Here is a 27,064-nt window from a genome sequence, read left to right on the forward strand (position 1 = left end):
ACTTTAAACGATAAGTGCGAGATCATTCTAATATGGTAATCTTTCACACTTTTTAAAATTAAAAGGCAAAGAAAGAAATACATTTAAAATAATATCTATTACCACAAAAAAAGGTAAGCAAGAGATCAATTATTTCTTAGATTAATTATCTCCATCAGAGACATACCCTTTGTTAACATTTTGATGTACATACCACGAGTTTTTTAATATATGTACAGATACATTTATACAGATGTGTAGAGATATTTTATTGGGATCATGCTACATGTGTATCTTTGTATTCTCCTTATGCTGTGAACATTTTTCAAACACTTTACCAAAAACATGATTTTCAATGACCACTTTTTTAATGATAGATTGGTTTGTGAAGTAATTCATGAACTAAGGGTGGAACAATAAGAAACAGTGTCCTTGGGCTTATACTTTATACCCATTATTAGCCCTGCCTCTGACTCCATGACTTCACCTTGCACCAGCCCTTTTCCTTATTTTTTGAAGCCTATTTTGGCAGAGAGTGTGTGAAATCTTTTAGGCATGAGTATTAATCAAAAGTCAGAGGAAAATCAGATTTTCATTTCAAGATTCTGTTGTCACCTACCTTCTTTCCTTTACACCATCTTGGAGTTGCGTGGTCTCTAAGGTATCCATCTCTTTCTCTCTCCTTCAACCACTCCCTCTCTTTTTACTAGAGGTCTCACAGAATTTGCAGACAGAACAATCATTCTCTTTAGCATTATCATAGTATCTATCTGGCTGTTAAATATTGTTCCCAGGACTGCAGAAATGGATTAAATAAGGGCATTAAAATTCTCAGAATTGACAGATCTCTTAGGTATTCCTTTGAGTATAAATAAAATAGATACATGACAGTTATTTGTAAGTTGCTTGATTTTTCTTGCCACCTAAATCATCCAGAATAGTAAGAGTTGGTAGAGCTATCCCATTTTGTAAAAATTATTTTCCTTTACAGAGAATTTGGGTCTTTTTGTTATTAATCTGTGCACTTGCATTGTTGAATCTCTGTGTAACACCTTTTTTTAAAAAAAAAAACCTTTTTTTAAACTGTGGTAAGATACACATAAAATTTACCATTGCCATTTTTAAGTGTACAGTTTAGTGGCATTAAGTAAATTCACAATATTGGACAATCATTAGCTCTGTCTGTTTCCAAAACTTTTTCATCATCCCAAACTGAAACTCTGTGTCCATTAAACAACAGTTCTCCAACTCCCCTCTCCTCAGCCCCAGGTAACCGCTGTTTTATTTTTTGTCTCAGTGACTTTACCTATTTTAGGTATCTCAGTATAAGTGGAATCACAGAATGTTTGTCTTGCTGTGTCAGACTTATTTCACTTAGCATAATGTTTTCAAGGTTCATCCATGTCGTGGACTGTATCATAATTTCATTCTTTTTTATGGCTGAACAATATTCTACTGCGTGTGTGCGTGCCCTCCCCCCCATTTTGTTTATCCATTCATCTGTTTAATGAACACTTGGGTTGCTTCTACATTTTAGCTCTTATAAATAATGTGTCTACGACCATTGGCATACAAGTGTCTGAGTTCCTGCTTTCGGTTCTTTTGTTTATATACCTCGGAATGGAATTGCTGGATCCAGTTTCCTCTGCACCGTCACTGGCACTTGTTATTTTCCTTTTTTTAAAAAAATAGTCACCCTAATGGGTGTGAAGTGGTACTTCATTGTGGTTTTGATTTGCAATTCCTGAATGATGTTGAGCATCTTTTCATGTGCTTATTGGCCATTTGTGGATTTTCTTTGGAGACCTGTCTATTCACGTACTTTGCCCACTTTTGAATTGGGTTGTTTTTTTGTTCTTAAGTTGTGTCTAACACCTTTTTAGAAGTAAAAGGTGCACCATAATAACCCAGACTGTGTTTCTCCCTTCTCAGGATTCCTACAGAAAACAAGTAGTAATTGATGGAGAAACCTGTCTCTTGGATATTCTCGACACAGCAGGTCAAGAGGAGTACAGTGCAATGAGGGACCAGTACATGAGGACTGGGGAGGGCTTTCTTTGTGTATTTGCCATAAATAATACTAAATCATTTGAAGATATTCACCATTATAGGTGGGTTTAAGTTGAATAAAATAAGTTGACATTGAGGAGTAATTGTATCTTCCATTTATTGAGTCTTTGCTAACTGCCATGCACAAATTTGCACAAATTATCTAATTTAAATTTTAAAATAATTTTTGTTAGGTAATATCCCTGAGTTACAAGTGAAATTCTTAAGGATTAGAGCAGTTGAGCAACTTGTTCCAGATCACATAGTAGTAGTGCTAGAATTGAAAGGTAGGCCTGTTTGAGAAACAAGGCTTTAAGCTAGAGCCATCATAAAAATGAAAACCATGAACAAACATGTGAGAAGGTTAATTGAGATGGCGCCACTCAAACAGCCTTAAAAATCTGTATAGTGTAGAATTTCTTGGAATCAGATAAACGTTGGCCTTAGATAATTAAGGAAAAAACACAACTCTGAAGTTGTAAGATTGAAGTATTAGAGCAATTCAGTTTTTAAAGAACCTCAACAAATTTGCATAGAAGCGACTACTTTTATTAAAATGTTCATATAGAAATCAAAATCTTTCCACTTGGTGCTCTCTTTTTTAAGAATGAAGGTAAAGCATTACGTTAATGTTGTAATTCCTATTTTTATAAAAACGTTCTATATGTGTACATTTAACAACGTATATAGTATATGTTTCTAAGATTATAATTTTAAAAATTAGGCATAGCACTTTTTTGGACTAGAATTTTTCAATATTTGTTTTATTGTGACCTACCTACATATGAACCTACTAGATTGTAGTTTTACTATATTTCTAGGTATTTGATCTTTTAAGAGACATAGAAGTTCTCTGTTTAGGATAGAGAAAAATAACTAGGAGGAGGAGAAAGGAAAATTTGGTGTGATTGGAACTAGGAATTACATTAAAAGTCTTTTAACCATATTTTATGAGACAAAGTTATGAATAGTTTTTGAAAGATTTTTGTTACTAATTCCTCTGATGTAACTTTTTTTTTTCCTCCCCAGAGAACAAATAAAAAGAGTTAAAGACTCTGAAGATGTACCTATGGTTCTAGTAGGAAATAAATGTGATTTGCCTTCTAGAACAGTAGACACAAAACAGGCTCAGGACTTAGCAAGAAGTTATGGAATTCCTTTTATTGAAACATCTGCAAAGACAAGACAGGCAAGTAAAATTGTAATAAATACAAATCTGTTCTCTCAAACTATATCAAGTGATTTAAATCATTAATCACTATTTACTAATATATATTCTAATAATGTCATTTTGGGAGCAGGAAGGCATGAATATTAATAAATGTACATACCTGATAGCATAACTTTCATATCAGTTGATGTAATTTATCAATTTTCGTCCATTATAGTAAAATAGGAAATATAACAATATTTACTTGGTAAATGTTCTCTTAAGGATATGAGAGGGCAGCACTTCTTATTCCAGTGTCCATGGTATTATCTTTGGCTTTGGCTTTTTTCTATGTTGAACAGTTCAGCACATGTTATAGTCAGGATTCGAGAAACGTGGGAATTTTTTTTTTACTGTTTTATTTATAAAGTCAAAGAACAGGGAAACAAATTTTGAGTTTCCTATTTTAGAAGTGCTTTTAAGAGTATTATGTCATATGTTTCTAGATTAAATTTTGTTGTATTTGAAGAATTTTACTCAGGTAGAATTTTTTTTTTGAAGGATATATTTTTCAGGAAAGTTTTTATTAAAGCAAGAGAATATTTAGAAAGTAAATAGAAATTCTCAGTTATTCATTTACTGTGTTCTGAGAAAAAAATAACACCAGATTGATCCTGAATTTTGTTTCAGAAACTATCTTTATTTTAAAAGTAACTTTTTCTCTAGGTAAAATAAAATAATTGATATTATTTAGCCTATTTGTATGAAATAAGAGTTTAACATATAGAAAAAATGAATTCCTAGAAAGGAAAATATAAGGTTATGATGGAATATTAATATGTTTCATACAAGATGAACATTTGTTTGGGGCCTTGTCTGGTTATTTGTACCTATGAGCCCAGAAAACCAATTTCATGGAATTTAACTTTATAATGCTAGAAGTGAAGAAGAGTGATGAACAACTTATTACATGGTTAAGCTTATAAAAACACCTTCTAGACCTTTCACTGAATTTTGTGAAGGGGTAAAAATTTAAAAGTAAACCATCATTCAGCTAGTATATATGTCTACTTCCCTAGTGGAAGATCATACATACCACTTTCTAGTTGTACAAATTTGGTACACAGTGAAAAAAAACAATGAATTCTATTTTAAGTCTTTGTTTTGGGATTAAAAGCTGAATTAGAATAGTTTTTGACCATAATACAGATTATTTTATTCTAAAACCTGATTTATAAGTTAAAGAAATACTTGGTGTATACGTTACTTCACTTTACTTTGGAGGAATTAAGATTTCATTCATATCATTTCCAGGTCCCAAAGACTGGGAAGAGGTTTGGTTTTTGTCTTCTTTGTGTTGGTCTTCTCTGACCGTACTCCTTGATTTCCCTTGGGAGGTACTCAGAAAACGTGATAATAATACTATAATTTTTTTTCCCATTTTTGTATGAAACATTTTCAGATATAAAATTGAAGGAATTTTATTGAAAACATTTGCAAACCTACTACCTAGATTACACTATTAACAGTTTATTAACTTGCATTAGTTGTAACTTTTAAAGTATACATTTTAGACTAGTGGACACATTAGTTTACACTGTACAAAGAAAAGAAAAACTCTAAGACTTTGCCTGATGTTGTAAAGGGTTGCAAATAAAGCAGTGCTTCTCAGACTTTAATATGCACAAGAATCAACTGGGCTTCTTACTCAAATCCAGATTCTAATTCTGAATTAGAATTAGGGTCTAGGTTGGAACCTGTGATTCTGCATTTTTAGCAAGCTCTCGGGTGATGCTGACTTTGGTACATGGACCACATTTGGAGTAGAAAGGTAATAAAGGACAGTAAGAGGAAGAAGTCTTGTTATTCCTGCAGTGTTGCCCTCCACTCTCATTTGATAAGAGCCTAAAATAATAGCTCTGTCTTCTTTCCTTGTTGTATGGTTACTATCTCAGAAGTACTGTTGATTCTTAAGTGTTTGACATTAATGCTTTAATGTACCACAGCATTCATAACTAATCAGAAAACTACCTAGTTTCCTTTTAAAGTAGATTTTTAGGTTTTATACTGGTTTTGGGGGGGGCGGTTGGGGGGTGTCGGGTAGGGAAGGGGATGTAGTGTGTGTGATACCAAGTGGATTAACCTAAATTTGCTTTGTAGGCATTTTTATGGATCATCCAGAAAAAATATAGTGATACAATACAAAGGAATACTTGTACTTTATTTCTTAACCTTCTAGCACTCAGCTTTTCTTATATTTATGTCCTGTTTTATTGATATTGTTATGTAATTTATGTTGCTAAACTATAACTTAGATACTTAGTTTCCTAGACACTTGATTTCTCTTTATTACATGGACTTGTTGATTTGCCTTTCAAAAGTTCATTCATCTTTCTCTTTTGAAATTAATTTGATATTTGCATGCTTTTAGAAGACTTTAAAGAATTATTCCAAGTAACTGAGAAAATGAAATATGTAAATTTTCATAAATTTTAATTTACATCTCCAGTTTTTGTGAAAATTTGAAGCCCTTTTTTCTGCAGAGTGTTTTGTTACTCATCTGCTATTATTTATTTATTATTTGAACAAAATGAATATGCATATCCTTGTTGTATTTTATCAGCAGCTACTCGGTTCATGCCCTAAGTTTTGGTCTTGAGCACGAACCTAAAACACAAACAACAAAAATTATATTCAAGTTAGCAGGAACAGGACATTCATTTAGAACTTTCATAGATATAAGTCAGGGGCTGGCAAACTTTTTCTGCAAAGGGCCAGATGATAAATATTTTAGGCTTTGTGGGCCACAGGTGCTATCAGTTGCATTTTTTTTTTCTTACAACCCTTTAAAAATGCAAAAATCACTCAGCTTGTGGGCAGTACAAAAATATAGGCTGGGGCTGCATTGGATTTGTGGGTTGTAGTGTGCTGACCAAGTTGTAGTGTGCTGACCGTTGATTCTCTGGGGAACTGTATTCTTTGGCTAGACACAAGAAGTTAGGTCAGACTTTCAACTTAAATTTTACAAGCTAACATTAGGAATTTTAAAGTAAAATTTATGTATTCTGTGAAAGAGAAAGAGGAGTTTTACTCTAGTCTTTTTAAAGGTAAGGGTTGTAGGCTATATATTTTACCAACTTAATTACTTTCTTATTTTAAAAAGCCCATTTTATGGCTAGAATACAGTGAATTATATTTTTAACTATCATTTTAGTCCACATCTGAAAGGCCAAAGTAGTTTTTATTTTCTGCAAGTATGCTGTGTGTGGTCCCTGTGTTCCTAGTGTATAAAGGCTGCTACCTAGGTCACATCTATCTGGGCAGTTAGTAATTGACATATTTTTCTGGCCTCTTTGGGCAGTGTATGGCAGTGTTTGCAAAGGCTGTTGAAACCAAAACATTGACACCGTGGTAATCAGCTGTGTGTTTTCCAGTCTGCTAAAATCAAAAGTGGGGATCATTCAGTAAAGCAGATGACAAAAGCAGAATTCTCAGAGTATCTGCTACTCCTGATTCAGCTTTTTTGCTTTCTGGAGGTCTCAATTTGAGCATAATGTGAAAATTTGTTTTACGAACTTAAAAATGTTGAGTGATTAATTTTCTGGGTTTTGTTAATTTCTAGATACTTAAATTTAGTTGTTAGAATACCTCCATTAAAGAAAGCTTATCATCAAATTGTTTTAACAAAGCAAACCAAACAAAAAAACTTTATGTGCCATATTTCTGTTTAATAATAGTTGGTTTCTGTACATAAGATCAATAATTTGAACTTTGCTTTTTATGAGTTAAAACTAGACAAAACAAGTACTGAGCACCTGCTGTGCACCAATGCATAGTATAGCCTCCCAAGTAGTAGTATTGCTGCATTTCAGTAGTTCCTGAGGTGGGCTGTTGTTTGGCAAGGTTTCTTTCCAATTCAGTGATGCAAAGTTGCTTTTTAGAATACATCTTGTTCCTCCCACTCCGCTCCCCCAAGCAGGGCTAGTATTCTTGCATCTGTCTATAGTTAGGGTATTTGAGGTGTTATTTATTTCCTTGAAAGAGCTTTTGCAGATAATAAACTATTCAACTAGAACAAGTACTTGTTTAAAATTAAATCGCTTAGTGAAAGCATTATAGGCACCGGGATACAGAATGATGCTGTTAACAGTTCTTTCTCCTGTATTGAAGTGCTCTATTTCCATAGTCTCACAGTACGTTTTCAGATAATGGCTGAGCTCCTGGTTTTAAAAAATTTACAAATGTATCTTTAACAACTTACTTTAAAATTTACATATATAAACACATGCACTGTTGTTCTTACATGCACTTTTGTTTCACTTGTTCTTAAAGTTTAATAAGTGACATCTGAAAATGAGTATATGTGGCAACAAGCTATATGCCCAAGAATAAATCATTGCGTGCCAGTTAAGACCTTAGCAACTAGCCAACAGTAGGTATTAAACATCTGTTTCGGCTGTACTTAATCTTTTAAAATTACTTACAAATTTTGGAATATGAAACCAGTGTTCTGTGCCAGTGGTTTAAGGTATATACAAGGATCAATAATGTTCTCTTCATGTCTGCATGACTTTAAAGCATATTATCAAGAAATAAGTAATTAAGTCTGAGAAAATATGGTAAATAACAGATTCTTTAAAATCTAATTTAAATTTTCTATTAGTAAAAATGAGAAATGAAAAAAGTCACTCTGGAATAACTATCTCTCAGTGTTGTTAATTATCTTAGCCTCCGAGGTCCTGATACTGAATTCTTGGTGGTGGGTAGTAATCTCTTCTTTTTAATTACTGGCTTCCAATTCTCTCTCTGCATTGCGGGAAACAAAAATCATATATTCTGATATTGGTGATGGGGATGTGCACACTTAAAAAGTAGACACGTTCAAACTAATTTTAGAAATAAGTTACAATCAAAATTTGCTTCTGCTAAATTAGTAGAGGACAAAACCCTGTTTTTTCCTCCATCATAGTATATTTCAGTACTTCTGCATTGACCTTATAACTTTTTTTAAAACAGGAATATAAGTTTTTATTCTTAAAAAATATGAGCTTTACCTGGTTTGTTTTATTTATATATACATATGTTTTAAATTTCTTGCATTGATTTTCAAATTGAAAGAGAATCATTTGTGAAAATATCTTAAATGCCAGCTCATGCTTTATATTTTACATGCTTTACTAGAGTTATTTTAGTGCCTTAAATTATTTATCTAATTTAATAATGAGAATTTCTAATATGTAATTTTTAAGGACTTAAGAGTAAAAACAAACCATCTCCTCTTAAGAATTACTGATAAATATAAAATATTACAAATTTTATATATGGGTACAAAGTGGCTATCTCATTTAAAGTACCAACATATTTAATGATTTTAAAAATAGTTGGAATTTTTATTTTGTAGTTGGTTTAGCTAGCTAGTCGATTAAATTGATTTCATTAAAAATATAAGATATTCAGATTTTCTTGGGCTATAATGACTTTTGTATTAGCTGAGTAGAAATACATCACAAGTTGGTATAAGTAACTTGAGACCTACATTTTAATATGTAATCAACATATTATTTAAATCCCTACTGCTTAACCGAAACTTAATTTTTTATGAATTTTAAGTTAAAGTTTTACTTTAAAGGTAAATTACTGAGTTCCACTGAAGCAGTTCTTAACATATTCTCGAGATTTATAAAAATTAATACACCCTCAAGAATTGACGTGCCCTTTTTTTTCTTGACTATCATAAGCATGGATGTGTGCATGCTAATATTCAGCTTAGCTGTTGGTTTACTTAAGTTAATACTTAAATGGCTGATTCTCTGTGCCTGATTGAATTTAAAACTACATATCATCCTTTTGATACCTGTTAACTTTTTAGGAACTGTCACATTTGGTTCGTAGAAAGACTGATGTTAACAATCTCAGAGAGTTAAAATATGCCAATTCCCATAGTGACTAATTCATTCTTAAGATTGAAAGAACAGAATAAGCTTAAAATTAAAGGCGCGGTAAAATACACTACTAACATATTTTTTAAACACATCTTCCTTTTAGAAGAATGGAACACACATACCATATCTTTTAAGTTAATTTGTATCACATACAGATTAATGTTTATGTGCATTTCTCTTTTAGATGTTAAGTTCCTACTTTGGTGGTTATGTTTTTCTGGACAAACTAACAGTACAGTTATCTAAACATTTTGTCCTCTTGGCTACTGCCTAATTTCCTAGACTGGAAAAGACATTAAAAACTTCATTGATCTCTATATGGCCATATGATTGTGTTTGTTGTCACAGCTTTCTTACCATAGCCTTAAGCAGGAGAAGCCCCCTTTGCCCCTTTAGAGTATGTAAACTAGAGTAGAAGATATGAAGCCAGTATAGTTGGATATTGTTCTCAAAATTATTTTTAAGACGTGTAATAAGGATACAAAATGCATTGCTACTATTTTGTGTTTAAACAATTAAAAATATTTTCATTTTATGGTAAACAGCCCTCATTTAGCATTTTTATTTAAATAGTATAGTTCTCTATTCACAGAAGTCCCAGTCTCAGTTCCAGTTTGGGTCCTAGAAATTGACTGGACAAGTTGTAATTGAAGATAGAACCCAAGATTCCAGTCGCTTGATGCAACTATATTTTGAAGTGTTTTGTGTGTGTGTTTAAACAAAGTTTAAATGTCCCTTTTGTACCATTTTTCTCCTCACTCCCCACTTAGAGCTGGGGTACAGAAATCACTTGTTTTCCCTAAGTCAAATAATTTAAATCTAACTTCAGTTTAGGCTTTGATTAATTCCATGACTAGCAAACCAAAATGACTGCATTATTAATACACAGGTACTAATAATACATGTACTTAGGTTTTTCATAATCTCTCCTAACTCCTAATTTAAATTAAAAAAAAAAAATTCTAATCCCGTTACAAAACAAAACTGGCTTCAAAGAACAAACCAGGATTTAAGCCCATATTTTAAAATTGAATCCCCCATTTTATTCAAACAATCTGATGTCTGTTTAAAAAAAAAGAAATTCTCAAGTAAAACTCATAATTCCAAATTTCTTGCACATGGCTGTCCCAATAAATTACTATTACCAATGAAACAGACTTTAAAGAAGTTGTGTTTTACAATGCAGAGAGTGGAGGATGCTTTTTATACATTGGTGAGAGAGATCCGACAATACAGATTGAAAAAAATCAGCAAAGAAGAAAAGACTCCTGGCTGTGTGAAAATTAAAAAATGCATTGTAATGTAATCTGGTAAGTTCAGCATATTAATTTCGGCAGAAAGCAGATGTCTTTCACAGGTAACAAAGTAGCAACCGCTTTAGAACTACCTAGGTGTGGGATTCTAATTTGAAGTATTAAATAAGAAACTTGTAGTTTGTTTCCACAATTAATACATTTATTTATTTGTATTTCTCATTTTATTTTTTTAATTACACTTATTTTTAATCTAATGGGTATTAATTATAATTGAGATGGTTTTGAGGGCTATAGACTACTCTGCATTTGTCATAGAGTCTAGAGAGAAAAAATCTGAGGAACTATACAAAGGAGGAGTAAGTCGAATGGCCCAGAAGGTGGGAAAGGGTCACTCTTGCAAGTGCGTGTTTTCTTTTGGACATTCCACAAGCAAATACTTGTTCTGTCTGTGCTCTCTTAACTTAGTGGCATCAACATCACTTTTTTACCCAGATGAGAAACCTGGAGTGATGGGATGATTCCTAAATCCCTCTTTTTCACACCCATTTGGAGGCAACCACAAATTCCTATTATGGTACATTCTAACTTTTATCACATCATTAGTTCAGGCCCCTATCATTTCTTGCTGGGACTATTGTAATCGCTTACTTGGTTTACCTGTTGCTGCCTTCATTCACAGTGCAAAGAGAGAGATACTTAAAAGAAATGTCATTTTCTTATCTTTAAATCTAGTTACTGACTTCCTGTTACCTACAGAATAAAATCTCAAGTTTCGTAGCATATATATGGCTCTTAACACTTTCCTTCCCCTCTAGCCTCTGGATTTATCTCTTAAAAACTCCTTGTCTGAAATTTTTTTGTCCTTATGTAAATCAACACCATGTTATTTCTTACCTGCCCTTGCGTCTTGGCTGTTGCTCTTGTTTGGAATGCCAGTGTTCTTATCCCCTAGTCTTACTAGTTAACACACTTTCATGACTGTCTCATCTCTTGTTCTCTAAGAATCTTCCTTTGAAAACCATTAGACTGGGCATAATGCACTTCTTGTGTATTCCCAGTTTACTGCTCTTAACTGTTACACACTTAACCATGTTAAATTGAAATAACCGCTTCTGTGTTTGTCCTGTATGGTAAGAATCTTAGAGAGCCAGAATCATATATTTTTAATCATTGCATGTCCATGGCCTAACGAGGTTCCTGGCACACAGTAGCTGCCCAGTTGGATTTACTGAGTGGAATTTCTCCACTTCCTTTCTAAACCAACCAATATTAAATTTGGTCTTGCTTAGAAAATATTTCACTCAATAGGTGCCAGAAAGTTCATGCCAGAGCTTAAGATTTTGATGCATATTATTTGTAACATATAATGCTCTGTGAGAACATGAAATAAAATTGTAGGATATCATTTATTGTGCTGATTAAAGGGTTGGTATTCTTTACTATATGAGTTGAAGGTATGAAATAATGTATCTCCCCAAAATATAAAATATACTTCTGAATAGTAGACTAAGTTCCAAAAGATATTATGTGGTATACTAATGAACTAAACTCAGAAGAAGAAACAAAGCAAAATTAATGATTGGCATTAATTTTTATTGAGATTTATAAACTCTTAATATTTTTTGAGTACCACTGTATAAAGCAGTATTTAATTTAGAAGTTGGGATAAAACTTAACATTGCAATGCAATTTGAAAAGTAAAACTTCTAAAATAACAGTAGCCATGACCAGAGTTAAGTGATAGTCTTCTTTTCTTTTCTCCCATTGTCTTACTATTGGATGATTTTTACAGTAGAACTATTTAGAATAAAATAAGTTTTATGCTTTAATTTTTATTTAAAACAAAGGTGAAAGCATATACTTTTTAAAATTTCATATTGTGCAAACTATATTTCAGTGGCTGTGTAGTCTGAATGTCAAATTGTTGGGCATGATGAATTAAATCCTTGTTTTTTCAGTGATCATGAATAGCATTTATATAAGAAAAAAGTGTACTTGGAAATATTCAAAATTTTAAATATTTTTACAAAATTAATTTGACAGTGATAAATATATGCAAATTAGTTTTTCTTAGTCCTAAAATGATGGGTTTAAACAAAATAATTACTGGTACCCTATTTTGTCTTTTAAATGTGTATGTAAGAATGTAAAAAGGGTATTCACTACCCTGTTTTGATCAATTTTAACATTTTACTAATCATTGAAATTATTAATAAGATTATATAGAAAGGAGAGTTCAGTGCAATATGAACTAAAAGTATGTGTCGGAATCTTAGAAGAAGGTAGTGTTATCAAATTCTGCCTTCATTGTCTCCTAAATACTTATATATTGTTTTCACCTTAGGATGTGTCTTCTCTATATCCATCTCATGGTTTTTCATTTTATCTGCTTCAGCATTTTTGTATCATTGACGTTTTTCTTCATTATAAAAACAGTGGAAATGGAGTAGCCTACATAAGGATGTGTGATCAAAGGGAATTTGTGAAGGGTAGGGGAGTTGGAGTAGATCCTCTCTTAAGATTCCATCCCATTCTAAGAGGTTATGGTTAGAAATTAGTCAAGGTTGGTATTATTTATAATAATAAAATTATTATTATTTATTATATCACTGGAATTTTTTTGCTCTTTATGTGTTCAGAAGGTTAGCATGAAGGTTTATATACATTAAGCCTTGACTGTATTGCTGATAAACTGTCTTACCACTTTTTCTCTCCCCTTTGGGTGAAACAGAAGTGTATGTCACATCAGTAATGATACCAGAAAGTGGGGCACATCAGTGAGTGCAGTTCGGGGGCTTTACTGGGGACTTTTATTCGCTAGTATTCAAATCAATAATGCTGGTTTTTATCCCACTACTATTGTTTAAATGTGAGCAAGCCTCTCATTCCCACTCTGTGTTTAATTCTTTAAAAATATTGGTAATACTTCTCTAAACTTTCGATCTGTTGTGAAAATTAGTTAAATGTAACTTGAATGAAAATGCCCGAATTAATTTAGTTATTATTTTGAAATAGTAATTGTAGAAGATCTCAGTAATGCATAAAGGAGAAATCATATCGCTGTTAAATTTTCAGTTATTTTCAAGATAATATAACTTAATGAATGTGTTTATATTAATATTCAGCAGAGGTGGTAAAAATGAGTAAAAAGCCAGTTTTCATTGTTCTTAAAGTGGCTTGATTTATACTTTATTTGTTGTGTATTTGTTCCTAAGACTCCCTCTAGTGTCTAGGTTTGAAAACATCATTAGGTTAACAGGCTTTTGTTGACAGTTACTAATCAGTTAAACAGATATTAAAATACATAGAGGATCATATTTTTTCTTTAATTCTTTATTTTGCTTTTATATTTAATTTGCTTTTTAATAGGGGTAGGACAAGAATTGACTTATGTATAGATCTTGTATAATTCAGGATTGCAGTGTTAAAATCTACTGTCCTGCTACCAGTTTCAAAGTGCCATTTTTCATGTTCTGTATGAATGATTAGGTTGAAAATTATTCTGACTTGAAATCACTTTCAACCATTACTGATTTGGATACCTTGCTTTTGATCACAGCTGAATGTAGGCCAAAATGACCAAATGGAAATTTCTTTGAAGATACACAGCATTTGACTTTATATGTCAAATATTAATATATGACTTTATATTAAGTATTTTGAATACTTAATATACTAAACAGAAACTTAAAAAAATAATGAATTTAAAAAAATCTCCAAATCAGCAGGCTCTACCACCATTTAAATGATTTAGCTCATTTCTCCACAAATAGAGGCATTAAATTTTTCAAAGTATTGTGTCTTGTGTTGTGGTCACTTTCTTTACCTGTTTTTAAATTTTTTTTTTTTTTTTTGGCCGTGCCGCGCGGCATGTGGGATCTTAGTTCCCCTACCAGGGATTGAACCCACGTCCCCTGCAATGGAAGCACAGTCTTAACCGCTGGACCGCCAGGGAAGTCCCCTGTTGTGGTCACTTTAAATATCCTTCTCATATCATAAGTATATGAACTGAAACTAATGCCTGTAGAAAACTGAAAGTATAATCTAATACTGTATACTTCATGGTAGTTCTTTAAATCTAATGGATTTAAATAAGTATTGAACCAGAGCTCAAATGCAGTGAATATTTATGAAATTAGTATATACTTGCATGGCTTATATCAAATATCTAGAAACTCAGGGATAATTAAGTATAAATACATATTCACACATATACACAAATACATTTGGATTTTGGTGACTGAGGTGTGCCAATATGGAAAAATTAGTAGCAAATTAAGTTCTGGGGGAAAGTCATGTGTTAACTAAGCATACGTAAGATTCTGTGCCATTGATTTTCATTGCCTTTTGTGAAAATCAGTGTTCCCATAATGTTAACAAAATATCCTTGAAGACATTTAAGAATCCTAAAAGTCTGATATATATTCAGTTGTCTAAAGAGAAATGTTACGTATCCTTATTCTTTCTCAATATTAATGTTTCCATTAGTAATAATATATCTTTTCTGTTATCTGTATACCTCAAACCATCATATATATTCACATTTTAATACTTATGTGTTTCAGGGTGTTGACGATGCCTTCTATACATTAGTTCGAGAAATTCGAAAACATAAAGAAAAGATGAGCAAAGATGGTAAAAAGAAGAAAAAGAAGTCAAAGACAAAGTGTATAATTATGTAAATACAATTTGTACTTTTTTCTTAAGGCGTACTTAAGTAAAAGTGGTAATTTTTGTACATTACACTAAATTATTAGCATTTGTTTTAGCATTACCTAATTGTCTTTCTGCTCCATCCATACTGTTAGCTTTTATCTTGAATGCTTATTTTAAAATGACAGTGGAAACTTTTTTCCTCTAAGTGCCAGTATTCCCTGAGTTTTGGTTTTTGAACTAGCAATGCCTGTGAAAAAGAAACTGAACACCTGAGATTTGTGTCTTGGGGTTTTTGGTGCATGCAGTTGATTACTTCCTATTTTTCTTACCAATTGTGAACTTTAGTGTGAAACAAATTAATGAGCCTTTCAAATCATCCCTATTCTGTGTTTTATCAGTCACATACATGGATTAATTACTAATTATAACTTCAGTTGAGATTTCACGATTGGTTTTACTGAAGCATTGAGGGAACACAAATTTAAGAGCTTCCTGTAGATTCATCTTGTAGGTTTCATGTCCTGTAGTTTCAGTTACCCTTAATGAATGTAAAGTTACACTGTTCACAAAGGTTTTCTCCTTCTTTCCACTGCTATTTGTCAATGGTCACGTTCCCCCAAATATTATATTTTTTCTATAAAAAGAGAAAAAATGGAAAAAAATACAAGGCAATGGAAAATATTAAAAGGCCATTTACTTTCCACATTAGGTAAATTCCTATAATACTCTGAATAGCTTTTCCTGTTAAGGCAAACCCAGTATGTAATGAGGATTATAACAACCATTTTGGGGCTATATTTACATGCTACTAAATTTTTGTAATAATTGAAAAAAATTAACATGTATTGAATATACAAAAATTCTCATAGGAATTAAATATAGTCTCCCTGTGTCAGATTGCTCTTTCTTAGCGTAAATCTTTTCTTGAACTTCAGTCTTTAAAAGTAGTTTTAATTCTACTGGTAATGATGTTAAAAATTATTTGGGCCAGTTAGCTTAGTAGGTGTTACAGAGACCAACGTGGCAAGGCCAGGCCTTGTGTGAGCTTTGAGCTTCACTGAGAGTTTCACAGTATGGACTGCATCCCTATGGTCTTCCAATGTTGTCATGCCTCGGTTGGTCAAAAATGGGGACTAGGAGGGAGTTTGGATAGCTCAGCAGGGTACATTCTCACTATGTGGTAGTCCTACTCAGGAACGTCACTTTCATTAAAACGAAACGAAACGAAACTTTAAAAAAACATTATTTTTAAATGAGGTTTTAGGGTGGGGTGGCAAGATTTTAATTTTTTTTGAACAACGAAATGAAAAAGTTTCAAAATCTGGAGTATTGGCTAGTTCTCTTAACACTGGCTAAAGTAACACTTTACAAGTCTGGTCCATAATTAAGAATATCTAAGATGCTTATAAAATAGATAAATCAATGTTAACAAAATGATTCTTTCAGTGCATTTAAAATGTTAACTTATTTTAAAATATTTGAACTGAGATGGTGTGTTGAGGTGAAAATATCACTGGACAAGGAGGAAGGTGACTTAGATTCTAGTTATGTGTCTTTCATAACTCCAGTTTTAGGCAAATCACTTACTATCCATTTCTTCATGTTAAAAGAAGTCATCTCAAAGGCTGTATCTAGCATTATAACTATGTGATTTACATTCAGTTTACATAAGGATATACCTATTTGTCAGTCTCAGCACAATCTGTAACTTTTTACCTGTGTTATCATCTTCAGTGCTAGTCTTAGGCAAAATTGTGCAAGAGGTGAAGTTTATTTCTGAATATCCATTCTCCGCTTTCAGGACTTCTCCCATATTAGTGTCATCTTGCCTGCCTACCCTTCTACATGCCCCATGACTTGATGTTTTTTCGTTCAGTACTTCTAATTCCCCTAACCTCAAGATTTATTGCTGCTTTGGATATCTCCATGAAGGCTTCCCATCAGGTCACATCAAAATGCCCTACATCTTACTTCCTCAGGCTCAACATAATCCGACAGACACTATAATGGGATCTGACCTAAGAGTTAATTTTCAGCTGGTGGCTGTAGCGATTTAATCTCGATCCTTTGAACATCATCTCTTTGCTGCCTGGTCCATCAGGGACAAAGTAGGAATTTCCACACCTGCTATGAGAAGTCAGAGCCCTATCCAGTGGAATGAGAATTTAACAAAGGTAGTGCTGAAAGAATTCCTTATGTAATCTACAACGAGGACTAGCCCTGCTAATGATACATTACATTGTTTTAAAAACTAAAATTTTGCAATGAAAGATACTTTAAAATTTATTCATAAATCTTACTCTTTAGCAGAATTCATATATTCAACAAATATTTGAGTGCCTTCTAGATGCCAGGCACTACACAAGGCACTGGGGATATTGTAGTATCCTCAACCAAGGGACATAATCCCTGTCCTTAGGTAGTGCTTATATTCTAGAGCAGTCTATATTTTAGTGAGGCATCTGGCACATGACCCAGATATAATGCATATTGTAGTTTTGCAAAGAAGTGATTTGGTCTCTAAGCTTAGTTTCTTCCAGTTCTGAAATAATTGTTTTGCTCTGATTCCAATGTAACTGTTTAATCAAGCTACTTTTTAAAATTAAATCGGTTTACTTCATTGTTTTAAAGGAGTAAATTTGAATATTGTTTTTTATTTGGCATAACTATGTGATTCTATTGGGACAATTATAGTACCAATTAAGTTGTATGTCAGATAATGTTAAAATTCCCTTGTGTGTAGTATGGTCTATTGTATAAGTAATTAAAATAGACTTTAAAAATTAAACATTGAATTCTAAAATAGTTGTGTTTATCTGGGTAAAAATAAACAGATGCTGGACCTAATTCACAGAAAAGGAAACTTCTATGTAAAAATCAATATGATTTCTGAGATGCTATACTAAACTACAGGTTTATGGAACATTATCTAGGTAGGGTGTTTACACTTATATAGTACCTCCTCTTGTTTCCACACAAGAGAAAGAAATGGCCATACTTCAGGAATTGCATTGTATAACTGAGGGGATTTTTAGGACTCTTGAATTTTTGATGTAGCTGGGCAATTTTTTTATGGCAGTGGTAATTATCCTTTATTATGTGAATTTTGAATGGTTTAATAAAATGTTTGTTTTTGTAGAGATTTTAAAAGGGGAGAGATAATCCTAGAAATAACAAATGTTATCTAATTATTATAGCCTTAAAGATAAAAACCCTTGTTGAAGTTGAAAAAAATTGCTAAATTACATAGTTTTAGACATTAACATGTTTATGGAAGAATGTAGCAGAAGTATGTAGTAAAATTTAAGTGAATATCTCCAATTAGGAATTCTAGGCTCTATTTTAACTGAGTCACACTGCATAGGAATTAGAACCTAACTTTTATAGGTTATCAAAATCTTAGCCACCATTGCACAATTTTGTCCTAAAATATGTAGAAACTTTGTGAGGCATGTTAAGTTGCAGTTTGCACAAGTTCATCTCATTTGTATTCCAGTGATTTTTTTTTTTCTTCTATCCATTTTTTCTAAACAATATATACACATTTAGGTTTTTTTTGTAGGCAGTAAGAACTATCTGCCATTTCCATTTGTCAAAACGTAATAATTTCTTGATGATTATGTATTAATGATTTTTAACAACCCATTAGTTATTTTAAAGCTGAGTTTATATTTAATAACTTTGGTGTTGATATTGGGTAGCATGAAATCTGCATTGAGAAATTGAACAGCATAAATTGAACAGCTGTAAGTTCCTTCAGAAAATGAAATTTCTTTCTTTCTAAAGATATATTCACGTCAGTTCTTTAAAAAGATTTGTAACTAGTAATACTTGTTTTAGTTTAATAGTTTTAAGTGCCTGTTTGGGATGATAATAGGCAATTTTTAGATGAATTTAGGAAAAACAAAGTTATTACCTACAGAAATGTCAATTACAGAAGGTCCCCTTTCCCTATAGAGCTAAATGGGTTATGTAATGTTTTATCCAAAAATTTCCAATTCCACTGTCTTGTGTTTTCATGTTGAAAATACTTTTGCATTTTTCCTTTGAGTGCCAATTTCTTACTAGTACTATTTCTTAATGTAACATGTTTACCTGGAATGTATTTTAACTATTTTTGTATAGTGTAAACTGAAACATGCACATTTTGTACATTGTGCTTTTTTTTTTTGTGGGACATATGCAGTGTGATCCAGTTGTTTTCCATCGTTCGGTTGCGCTGACCTAGGAATGTTGGTCATATCAAACATTAAATTTAAAAATGACCACTCTTTTAATTAAAATTAACTTTTAAATGTTTATAGGAGTATGTGCTGTGAAGTGATCTGAAATTTGTAATATTTTTGTCATGAACTGTACTGCTCCTAATTATTGTAATGTAATAAAAATAGTTATGGTGACTATCATAGTATGTACTGTTTTTTAATTAATTAATTAATTAATTAATTTATTTATTTATTTATTTTTTGGCCGCGCCGCACAGCCTGTGGATCTTAGTTCCCTGACCAGGGATCAAACCTGGGCCCACAGCAGTGAAAGTGCCAAGTCCTAACCACTGGACCACCAGGGAATTCCCAGTAGTGTGTACTTCTTGATGGAAATTTGAAACATTAGCCCCATAATTGATATGGGGTAGTTTATAAGCCACAGACGCTATAGTATATTAGTAAATCTTTTTTTTGCAGCTTGTAAGTTGGATATATTCTTTATTTATGAAAGGTGCTGTGAACATTATGTAAAGGTTTAAGTGTTTGCTTGAAACCATGTTAGGTTTAGGTCCTGTGCCATGTGAACTCGTTTAGAAGTGGATGCAAAACAAATCTGCCTTTATGACAAAAGAATAGAATAACATTATTTATTACTTTTTATTGAAGAAGGTAATTGATACACAACGGGTGATTTGTTTTAAGGCCCAAAGACAGCTAGTGGCAAAAATTAATAATGGAAATAATTAGATAGGTATATACATGTGATGCCAGTTGCTGGCAGGCTGTTTCGAGTTCAGAAGTAATCTTACTCTATACTTATTATTTCTACTAACTGCACTTAAATCATTCTTACTTCTGCAGTGAACCTTGACTCTGTGCTGTTAATGTACCAAATGGGGTCAAAAATAAGGAACTCCTTCAAAAGTTAAGGGGAATAAACTTGCAAGAAATTATTTTGCTTACTTAAATGTGCATTAAACGGCATTCTTTTTTCAGTAAAATGCAGAGATGGGCTAAGAATTGGCAAAAATTTATTAAAAATTAAGTACATTATATTTGCATTCAAAATTGGGTGCTCATCAATTTTTAATTGGTAGTTGGCAGCATCATATAGTTAAATTGCTATTTTAGTATAAAAATTGAGCATAAAGGTTGCTGATAAAGCTCTCAGTTTGAACAGAAGTCGAAACCTATTTTAGTAAGGCAGCTCAGGTATTTTTAACAAAATGTATTATCTTGACATTTTAGAATTATTTTTGTAGTAGCTGGTATACATAAACAGCTGGCACTGATTTTCAAATTATAGTAATAGTGATCAGTTAGTTTTGTTGGTATCTGAGTAATAGCGTTGTTTCATAGCTCTATATTTCCTAAGGAAGTATAATGCTTCTAGTTCTTTCATTACAAATTTGCCCTGTTCAATAAGTTCTTTGATCTTCTCTGGGTCCTTCACATCTTTGTTTTTAAGGAAAACACTCTTCAGACGCCTTTTAAAGTAGTCTGCTCCTTTTGGATAGTCTCGTCCAAGATACAGCAGCTTAAAAAAGAAAGATTATATATTTCTAAACAATCTATGTCTTATAACATTTATAAAATTGGCAACATAATTACTTACATTCTTATAAAGATTCAGTACTTCTCCTCTTAAAGAACTGGCCATTTGCACGTATCATGGAAAGTATTCACTTTTATATTTAATGTACCTAAAGAAAAAGAAAAATTTTTACAAATAACTGCCTTGTAGTCTTAAAAAAGAAAGAAAAAGGATTTTACACATTGGTAAAATGGTACCCTTTTTTTTCATTCAATAAATATTTATTAAGCACTTTTATGTTCCAGGCACTGAGATGTAGCTATGAATGCGTCAGATAAGATACCTGCTCTCACAGAACTAACATCTCCAGAGGGGTATACTACAAACAATATCATGAATTGTGATAAGTTCTATGAAGGAAACAGGACAACTAGAGAAAATGGATTGTCAAAGCTGGATATGTAGGTGTACCTCCTTGTATACCAGAGTGGAGTGAATTAGAACTAGATTTGAATCCTGGCTGCATAGTGTTGTACAGGTTACTTAACCTTTCTGAGCCTCAGTTTTCTCGTCAGAAGGAGAATTGCCTTTACCCTGCTTTCAAGGCAAGGCTAAAACAGGACACTGGGAAGAGGCCTGATCAAATCAAGAGTGCCCTCCTAAGAAAGGCTAAAGAGTAGGCGAAACTGGGTGTGAGGGTCAAGCAGGTTCACAACTAACAGGAGATAGGCAGTAAGATCGGTGGTGAAGAGGCCAAGTGAACAACCCATAAGGGGCTACACGAGGAGCTGGCTACATCCAGTGGGACAGATAAGCTTCTTTATTGTGTACTTGGTTTGTGCTGCTAGGGAGAGGCGGCTCTGTAAAGGCACCATGATAGCCTCACCAGAATATAATTCCCAATACTTGTGATGGCTGTGGTGGCTCAATCTTAAAATCCTAACGTCATAAGCGTTCAGCTCCTGATAGGCCCCAAGTAAACGTTAACGTCATTTAAAGCCGCCTTTAAAGTTCCGTGATGCCCATTTTCCTAGTGACCTTAAAAGACTTTTATACCTTTTTATGTCCCTCGTTAACGTAATTTTTATTTTGAAATAATTTCGTTCCATCTTACAAGTTGCAGCTTAGTACTACTAAGAACATTTTTTTTTCCTGAACTATTTGAGAATAAGTCGCTAACCTGGTATCAAATCAGCCTGAACGCTTTGCAGTGCCATCCGACAGAAACCCAGTGCAGCCCACCCATGTAATTTTATGGTTTTTGGTAGCCCATATTAAAAAATAAAGCAGGTGAAATTACTCTTATATTGTTTATATCCAAAATATTATTTCAATGTGTCATGCCAGAAGCGCTTATAGGTACCAATGGCTTCGTTGCTACCATACTGGACAGCACAGCTTTAGAATGTATTTCCTACGAACAAGGATGTTTTCCTGCAGCACAATACAACCATCAGAATCAGGAAATTAACAAACAGTTACATTACTACCATCAAATCCACAACCCCAAGTTTTGGCAGTTGTCCCAAAGATGCCCTTTATAGCAAAAGTATCCAGTCCATGATTACACACTGCATTTAATTTTCATGTCTCTAGCCTTCTTCAATCTGAAAAAATTCCTTTGAATTTCCTTGCTTGTCATGAACGTGACATTTGTGAAGAACACAGGCCATTTATTTTGTAGAAATGTGTCTCATTTTGATGTTAAGTCATGGCTAGATTCAGCTTATGTAGTTTGGGCAAAAATATTAGACATGATGCTTTGTTCATTTCACTGCATCCTATTAGGTGGACACAATTCCCATTTGTTCCATTATGGTTGATGTTTTGATCACTTGATAAAGGTGGTGTTTGTCAGGACTCTCCTCAGTTAAGTTACTTTTTTCCCTTTGAAATTAGTAATTTGTGGGAGGTACTTTGGGACATTAGTATATGTAGTCCAGAAAAACATTTCCTCTTACAAAAACATTAAAAATAACTTTATTGGGAGGGGATAGGCTTGGGGCATACCACTCAAATCGTATACAACTGTAAATGGAGCACTAATAAAACAACAGAAATTGGTGCCTGGAGAGCTAATTTGGGACAGATTGCTCTCAGCATAGCTGGAGGATACCACAGAGATGTTTAAAATGCTCGAAAATAATAGTCTGTGAATGGGAGTGGGTGGCTGGAGAGCAGGAAGGTATCAAAAGAGGCAGGAGGAAATCCTTGGGGATAATGGATATGTTTATCCTGATTGGGGTGAGTTGTAGGCATGTGTCAAATTTATCAAATTGTATTTATGCTTAACAATTGTAGCTTAGTGTATGTCAATTATACCTTAGTAAAACTGTTTTAAAAATAGTGTAGATATATATGCTAGCAAAATGCTAAGAGTAGGGCTGGGAGATACTCAGGTACATGTGGAAGGAGAGAGTTACCTAAACCACAAGGCTGCCCATCAGTGGTCAGGAAAGGTGATTCAACTGTAACCAGGTCAACAGTTGCAAAAAACAGGGTATACCTCTCTGAGGAGGGAGCCCTGGGGGTGAGCACTTTTTAAATTTTTTTACAAACATACTTGAAAGGCTCCTGCTGCCAGTACAGCAACTAAGTGAAGACCTTTTCTTGCTGAAGCTTATAAATCTGCTTCTCTGGCTCCTCTTTCTTAGGGAAAAAAAATCACATAGGAGCCAACATTATTTCCATGTTAATACTTGTATACTTCTGTTTACTAATAATTTATGAGTTAGCTCACATTACAAGCATACAATGTAGCAGAGCAATTTTTTTCTGAGTTCATTAATATTAGCTTTCTTGTTTTCCTCCAAATTGCTATTTTTCTGCTTTTGTCTGTTATCACTTCTGAGCTTTCCTCCAGAAAAGGTAGTCCTTTTCAATCTGCTCCTACAAATGAAAGGACAAAAAAAACTTTTTAGAAGATCTGCATACATGGTTGCAGCTTAGGGACTTTGGGTTTTACTTAGGGTGATCTGAGTGGGCCCTTTATCGGGGAACCTCTGATGTTAGTATCAGGCGGTTCTCCTCGGCTGGTCAGATTCCCCAGAGAAAAGTCTTCCAATCTTCTGAGCATTTGCTAATTTAACATTAAGAAGTAGAAGAGGAACCAGGGCCTTGCATTCAGCATTATGTATACCCAAACTCACCTAATCTGCTTCCAGTGTGGTTTTGGTGTACTTATTAGTATGCCTGAGGACACTCCATTCCAGAGACTAGTATTATTTTGTCCAGAAATAAAACTCCAGTCTTCTGTGGGAGTGAGGAGTGCAGACACTTAGGGGTGGTTTTCAAATAGCTTTCACTTAATCCTCTCTGATTTACTTCATTCTTCATTTCCAATTACAGTGGCCCTGTTCCAGTGCCTTTTGAGCATTATGCAGTATAAATTGGGCTCTTCTAATGCGCTAGGTCACATTCATCTGTTTTGCAGCTTCTAAAGTTTTACTGTTGTCATCTCCTCTTCTATTTTTCTTTTATTTTTAAATTGGTTTACTGAAGATTTAGTGGTTTTGGAAGGGAGTGAAATTAAATGAGTATATTTAACCGGGTACATCAACACCGAATTTCATTTTTAAAACTTCTTTTTTTTTTTTGCTGAGAGCCATTTTTCATGTGTTTTAATCTTACTGAAGAATGATGACTCTTAAGAACCCTGCGCTTTTAAAATAATTGTAAATTAAATCTACATTAGATGTAATTTAAAATTGCAAATTATAAGCTGTTTAATTCCTGGCAAAGAGCACAGCTCTATTTAATTCACAATTTGTAATTTATAAAACTTTTTAGAAATGTGGCTTAAATCATCCTCTTTAGCTGTTGCCCTTTTTACAAATTATACATAATAAAGGACCTGCCCAGCAAAAAAGTAGCTGCTGTGACTAAGGTAAGGTAAGGTCCCATTCTTTGATATGTTACTTTATGAGTTAAGGAAGTTTTTTATTATTGCATGCTGACCTTCAGGCATTTCAGTTTATTTTAGCCTTTGGGAGAAATAGGTTTCCTTGGGTTCAGAACTGGTGAAGAATTTTTTTTTGTTTTGTTTTTTTTCCAGTTTGATTCTTGGTCTTTATTCCCTGCTTACATATACACATACTTGTATGACACAAGTATTTCTCTTTTAGTTGTTTAATTCCAGAGACCATCTCTTTCAAAATTCATTATATTCACCCCAAGCATATAGAGTTATGCTAAGTGACCTTGGTTAACTGTATTGACTGCATGGCCAGTATTTTGTTGGCACATTTTTTTTTTTTTTAATTTATTTATTTTGGTGAACAATTTAAATGCAGCAGGGACCTGGGGCTGCTCCTTAACCCTGCATGAAGTCATGGAGGTTACTGTTCTTTGTAGAGAGCCTAACGAGTTAGGGACTGAGAGAAGTCCCCCATCATCCTGAGAATCTGGAAGGGGATGGGCATACAATCCACACTGATAGCTCTTTCCCAATGACTTGTGGGCTAAGGCGGTAAGACGTAACTAACTCCGGTTCTGGGTTAAGTGAGAACTGTCATTTAACTAGGGGTTATGGTGTCTAGAGCTGTTATTAGTCACTGTTCTCCATGAAGTTCTGACTTGACTCAAACAGATGAAGCACATTTCCCCAAAGTAGTTAAGCCTAAAAAGCTTCACACAAAAATTTATCCCAATACACTTGCAGCACCAAAGGATACATAATCCAAGAGGTAGGTGGCAAGAGAGCTTGCCCCCAGAAGCTGGTATACTGCTTGGTCTAGGCCTACCTAGAAGCCAGATTATAAAAGTGAGTTGAAAGGAGATGGTTATATATGTTCATACAGGGGAGGTACTACACCTGTCTGAAGGTAAAAAAGAGAACAGGAAATGGGCCTTCTTACGCAGCTTGTAAGAGAAGTAGTAGAGAAGACCTAAATAAGCTCACTGGTATAATCTCATAGCACAGTGGCCCCCTAGAACACGGTGCAGCCTGTTTTAACACATCCATAGCAAATCCTTCTCCCGAGGAGGGAAGTTGGTGGAATGAGAACTTGAGCAAGTCTCTCCTCTAGAAGCCCACCATTTTAAAGTTATTTGTGATTACCATCACACCTCCTTACCCGCATCAGAACTGACTGAGCTTTTGTATCATAAATATTAGTAGCTTGGTTGAAAAACTAAAAACAAAAGCTTAGTTCCACACCACACAGCTTCAGAACTCTATATGAAGTCGACATTAAGACGTTTTAATCTTGCTACCAGGGATCTGGAGGCGAGATGTCATAGCTATGACACAGTCTGGATTTCTGTGGGGAGAATAACACTTTAACCCACAAAGACCAGCTCAGCAGTCAGTAATACTGATTTACTAATAATACCTTTAGTCAATGAAAGTGCAAGGGACAGCGCATTATAAAATGAGAATTCAGAGATGAGAAATGGTGGCAATAATCTGAAAGCATTTCATGTCTTGTCAGGCTAAAACAGGGTTTAGATGTAAAATCACAGAGAATTCAGACAGGCTTTGGAAGGACCTTAATTTCTCAATCTCTTAATTTCTTCTAGTTTTCCTGTTGGTCTAAACTGCCAGAGTTTCATGCGGGGAGACTGACATTCGAAGGGTTGTGCTACCGGTTGGTACAATTAATCTGTGACCTTGACCCTGGGCACATAATTTAGCGAGTCTTGCTAGGTCTCAGAGACCGCCACCTGTAAGGAATACTTTACCCAGGAACTGCTTCAAATCATTTCCAGTTCTTGTTTAGAGCGCCTCTAAGGAAAAACGGCATATACCTTGCGTGCCCAGGAAGTAAACAGAACCAGGTACAGGGAGAAGAATCCGAAGGTTATTAATTTCGAAATACACAACCCTCTGGGAGCCAATTTATTTACCTCTTTTTCTAAACTGCTAATCAAGCCCCGCCCCACGCTGGTCTAAGAGGTGGCGGCCCAGGCAGCCGAGCCGGTGTCAGTCACTCGACCCAGTCGCGTGGCCGGCGGCCCCCTTCCTTCTCGAAACCGCACAGAAAGATTCGTCCCAGCTACTCTAGGGAAATAGAGAGAGGGACTGTCAACGTCGGAAGACACGCAGAAACCCTTTCCCACACCCGCTGGTCCTCGCCCAGGGCATACTTCACCGCCTCCACACCTCAGGATTCGGAAAACAGAATAAAACGCTCCGGCCCGGCACTCACACACTTTCCGGCACGCGGCTGCCGTAAAAACCTCCTCACGCTCCGACTCCTGCGGCAGTCGACCGAGGCGGGGCGGTGGAAGTGGGTGGGGCAACCTGTCAGAGAAGGGGGCGGGGCGCCGTCCGGAAGAACACCAGCGCG

General features: G+C 34.1%; 2 protein-coding genes across 8 annotated transcripts in view; one reads left to right on the forward strand and one right to left on the reverse strand.

Annotated features, from left to right (window-relative positions):
• Positions 1–19,438, forward strand: part of KRAS (KRAS proto-oncogene, GTPase) — a 38,547-nt gene extending 19,109 nt beyond the window's left edge. For all 3 annotated transcript variants that reach the window (XM_057556634.1, XM_057556633.1, XM_057556632.1), the window contains 3 exons: positions 1,912–2,090; positions 3,058–3,217; positions 14,942–19,438. In XM_057556634.1, coding sequence (XP_057412617.1) covers positions 1,999–2,090; positions 3,058–3,217; positions 14,942–15,058 — 369 coding nt within the window. In that variant the 5' untranslated portion in view covers positions 1,912–1,998 and the 3' untranslated portion in view covers positions 15,059–19,438. The remainder of the gene's footprint in view (positions 1–1,911; positions 2,091–3,057; positions 3,218–14,941) is intronic.
• Positions 19,439–19,873: 435 nt separating this feature from the next.
• On the reverse strand, positions 19,874–26,989 carry ETFRF1 (electron transfer flavoprotein regulatory factor 1). 5 transcript variants are annotated; one of them, XR_009009814.1, is made up of 4 exons: positions 26,862–26,977; positions 26,622–26,775; positions 23,515–23,663; positions 23,375–23,423 (listed from the first exon to the last, which is right to left on the reverse strand). XR_009009814.1 is itself a non-coding variant. In XM_007194852.2 (3 exons), exons 2-3 carry the CDS (start codon positions 20,898–20,900, stop codon positions 20,556–20,558), a joined length of 267 nt encoding a protein of 88 aa, XP_007194914.1. In that variant the 5' UTR covers positions 20,901–20,943; positions 26,878–26,989; the 3' UTR covers positions 19,874–20,555. The 5 variants fall into 5 exon arrangements, 4 of the variants coding, with proteins under 4 accessions (XP_007194914.1, XP_007194916.1, XP_057413632.1 ...); XM_007194852.2 differs by lacking the exons at positions 23,375–23,423; positions 23,515–23,663; positions 26,622–26,775 and adding exons at positions 19,874–20,777; positions 20,856–20,943 and having other exon boundaries at positions 26,878–26,989; XM_007194854.3 differs by lacking the exons at positions 23,375–23,423; positions 23,515–23,663; positions 26,622–26,775 and adding exons at positions 19,874–20,777; positions 20,856–20,943 and having other exon boundaries at positions 26,862–26,978.
• Between the last annotated feature and the right edge of the window lie 75 nt (positions 26,990–27,064).

This window comes from Balaenoptera acutorostrata, chromosome 11, assembly GCF_949987535.1.
Source record: "Balaenoptera acutorostrata chromosome 11, mBalAcu1.1, whole genome shotgun sequence".
Lineage (NCBI taxonomy): Eukaryota > Metazoa > Chordata > Mammalia > Artiodactyla > Balaenopteridae > Balaenoptera > Balaenoptera acutorostrata.

Bases quoted from the DNA above. Each gene is read 5' to 3' on its own strand.
- ETFRF1 (XM_007194852.2), bottom strand. From the start codon at position 20,900: ATGGCCAGTTCTTTAAGAGGAGAAGTACTGAATCTTTATAAGAAT. The intron at 20,778-20,855 runs GTAAGTAATTAT...TTCTTTTTTAAG, and splicing joins TACTGAATCTTTATAAGAAT to CTGCTGTATCTTGGACGAGA.